The sequence below is a fragment of the Etheostoma spectabile genome, chromosome 10, assembly GCF_008692095.1.
Source record: "Etheostoma spectabile isolate EspeVRDwgs_2016 chromosome 10, UIUC_Espe_1.0, whole genome shotgun sequence".
Lineage (NCBI taxonomy): Eukaryota > Metazoa > Chordata > Actinopteri > Perciformes > Percidae > Etheostoma > Etheostoma spectabile.
In genome coordinates, this window is record NC_045742.1 from 18,786,810 (window position 1) to 18,790,583 (window position 3,774).

The window sequence follows — 3,774 nt, forward strand, 5'->3', positions numbered from 1 at the left end:
TATTGAAAAAAAAATCGGTTGGATCAACATGCAAATAAAAAAAACATCAATTGCACATATTAGAAGCATTTCTACAGAAATGATTTATTCATGTTTACTGGCCTTTGTGACATTTTCTTGTTAAGTCAACATAATCCGTTAAAGCAGATCAGATGCCACTGAGTTATAAAGCTTTGAAATGCTTCATTTATGAAGTAGTTTGTATTTTTTATTTGGGGCCAGATGATTTAAACGAGGTGTATGCACACAAAAAAGTGTACGCCTTTTCCCAAACATAAACTGGTAAAGGAATGATAAAGGAAGAATGTGCACCTCACTCATATTTCAGACCAGGTGTACACACAGTTTTAGAGGTAGCTGTGGCTGACTTATAACTGTATGAGTGGACATGAGGGTCATGCATGTGCATCCAGTTCAGAGCTGTTAATATGGAAAACAGAATCAGGATTCCACATTAGTCACAATGTTGTGAATACTGTAGATCAGTCTTTTGTTATTGTTTTGATTGAGAGACCTAGCAAAATATAGCATGTTAAAAATTAGCACAGCTTGGCTTTAACCAATTTCTAAAGAATTAAAACAAACTTAAGAAATGTAGCTTTGTGGAACATTGAGCCAAGATGAATGTTTACTATGAAAGAAATTCTTAAATTGTTTTCATTGTATCATGTTGTTATGTCCCTTCTGTCACAATAAAAAAAAAAGCCAAATCATTTGACATGTCAGTACATGAGAGTGCTAATCCTCCATTTCTAATAGACTTGGTAAAAAATGCTTTTGGATGAAATTTCAGTCAAGTTAGTTCAGATTTGGTTAATTTGGATATGGCAACACAAAGTGTGGGCTGGTGATCTTAAAGTTCTGTATGTATCAGTGGTTAACACCTTTGGAGCGTACAAATTTGCGAGTGCAAATGACGGCAAGAATGATTTCATTTCTTTCCACTGTAGCTGCGTGCTAGTTACACTGTCCTGACATTTGTGGTTTGAATAAAAAAAAGTCAGTATTATAAGAAATAATCCACAGTATGTAATACAATGGTGAATTCTATAATGTGGATTCTAATCCTCATTTCCTTATTATAAATGTACTGTAGTTGTTAGATAATAAGTCCGCTGTCAGAGAGATCTAATATGACCTCCAAAGGTTATGCAGTTTGAAAGGAAATGCTTGGTTTCAGCAGAAAACATGGTCTAAATGTAAGTTTCAGTTTTATGTCCTCTTTCACTTTTTCTCCAAAGAGACGTCCCATCACAACTTCTTTTTCCTTCTCTATTTTTGACATCCTTCTCTTTTCTTCTGTATTTTGAACACTAAGATGGAATAATAAATATAACATATTAAATTATACAGAAAATCCCACCTTCTTGTAATGTACTATTTGTGATGATAATAATTAGAACATGAAAAAGGACTAAAAAGCTAAAGAAGGTGACTGTATGCTATAGTGCTGCCTTACTGATAAAACCAGGGTCCTGGGAAAGACATACTGTATATCTCCAAAATGTCAATGTCCAAAAGGCTTCTAGCTTCATAGAATGTTTTGGTCTCACTTGTTGTTACGAACCCTCCCTTTTCTGCCTGCTGTTGGCTACTTTGGCTTTGCTGGCTGGGCTGGCGGTTTGGGAAGGTTCGTTAGCTGATTTGTGGACACCTGGGTAGGCCTCAACCAAGACTCTATATACAAAGGATGTTTGGTTGTTCTCTCTCTCTGACTTGTCCTTCTCCTGGGCTCCACACCTCCTTGTTTGGGTTTGTTTCTTCTCATCTGTTGCAGTTGTCATTCATCCACACGTCTTCCACTCACCCACACGCCACCTACCACTGATTCCATACATGTTTGGATTCTTTTGTTAATAGTTCTTTAGTTTACTTTACAATAAACAGTTAATTGCCATTTTAACCTGTCTGGTCTCCCTTTTGTGTCACATGCGTTGAGCCAGTGACACTTGTCCACATTTTGAGATATCTACCTCCTTTGATGCTGAAGGCAGAAGTCAGAGATTGATGTATAAATCCCTGGGGAAGCAAAACCAAAACTATTTGCAAGGCTGGAAACAACTTGAAGTAGGCCTAAGTGAAAGAGGACATAAAACTGAAACTTATGTTCGGACCATGTTTTCTGCTGAAACCAAGCATTTCCTTTGAAACTGCATGACGTTTGGAGGGCATATTAGAGCCCTCTGTCATTGGAGTTATTGTCTAGAGAATAGAACTAGAGAATATAATAAGGACATGAGGATCAGAATCCATCATTACTGTATTACATACTGTGTATTGTTACTTATGATACTGACTTATTCAAATCACAAATGTCAAGACAGTGTAACCACGCAGCTACAGTGGAAAGAAATGAAATCATACTTGCCATCATTTTCACTCGCAGGTTTGTACGCTCCAAAGGTGTTAACCACTGATACAAACGGAACCAAACGTTAAGATCACCAACCCACACTTTGTGTTGTCAAATCTAAATTGTCTAAAAGCATTTTTTATCAAGTCTATTAGACATGGAGGATTAGCACTCTTGTGTACTGACATGTATAATGATTCCGCATTTTTGATAATTTGCTTTTTTCCTGATTGTGACAAAAGGGACATAACAACATAATACAATGAAAACGATTCAATGTCTTTTTTTACATTATGGAATTTTATTGTCACTAAGAAACATTCGGTTGGGTTTTGCTTGATTGCTTTGTTTGTTTTAAATGAGGTATTTGTATGAACACCATCAACTTACCAGCATTGGACTCATTAGACAGAAACTTTGTGTTTAAACTTTATATTGCAATGCGTGAAAAGCGGAAATAACAACACAGGTGAAAGCAAAGCAATCTTTACCCTAGATATGTTGTATTAATAATTTCTACATGACCATTTTTTTGGATCTTTGTTCTTCATATTATTAAAAATGAAGGAAGTGTGCAAATGTGCAAAAGAAAAAGAAGCATTTGTTTATTTGGTCACCTGACAATTTACACAAATAGTGTGTACAAGTTTGATGTCGACGTTCAGTTGCAGGTTTACAGTTCCAACAAGTTACACTTTTGTCTTTATGTTCTTATTATCATACATGATATTAAACTGTACTTTTAAAATCTTAAATCTGGTTAAATTATTAGTAGCCACAGGAAAAGACGAGAGGGATGAGTAAGTAAGTTTTTTTTATTGAGGTTTTTGAAGTTTCACTTTCCTGTCTCAAAGAATTTCCCTTCAATCACAGGAAGTATGATGAGGTATGTGTCTAGAGTATTTAAGACGACCCTCAGCCTCTATCCCTCACAGTTCTCCTGTCAACATAAATCACTCTCTTTGACTCCAGCTAATCTCTCCAGCTGCACTTGTTACAGCTCCTTTGCACTATTTTCTCCACACAAAAAAAGATTTTTTTCAACCAAAGAAAAAACCAACAATGTCCAGCTTCATGAAGGTTTTTCTGCTCCTGGCTGTCATGGTCTGCATGTCTAAAGCCCAACAGGGTAAGTTTACACATTTTTTCAGCATTTACAAAACTAACATAGACAATGTACAGTTTGTTTTCTATGTTTATATACATCTTGGTAGCTAAAAGAAGAAATCTGTGCAGTGTAATTCCAATAACATTTAAAAAAAAAAATCCTTCTCTTTCTTCATAGGCCATCAATCAGGAGATCAGTGTCTGTGTCAACGTGTCCAAGATAGAATCGGCTTGAAGACTGCCATAAAGGACATCCATATCTACCAAGCAACCAGCTTCTGTAACAAAGTGGAGATTGTGTAAGATACACTAAC

The 3,774-nt window shown here is 35.9% G+C and overlaps 1 protein-coding gene across 1 annotated transcript in view; it reads left to right on the top strand.

Moving 5' to 3' along the window:
- The first annotated feature begins 3,294 nt into the window (after positions 1–3,294).
- LOC116697429 (C-X-C motif chemokine 6) overlaps positions 3,295–3,774 on the top strand; it is a 1,240-nt gene continuing 760 nt past the window's right edge. Inside the window, exons 1-2 of the mRNA XM_032528808.1 lie at positions 3,295–3,482; positions 3,639–3,759. Coding sequence (XP_032384699.1) covers positions 3,416–3,482; positions 3,639–3,759 — 188 coding nt within the window. The 5' untranslated portion in view covers positions 3,295–3,415. The remainder of the gene's footprint in view (positions 3,483–3,638; positions 3,760–3,774) is intronic.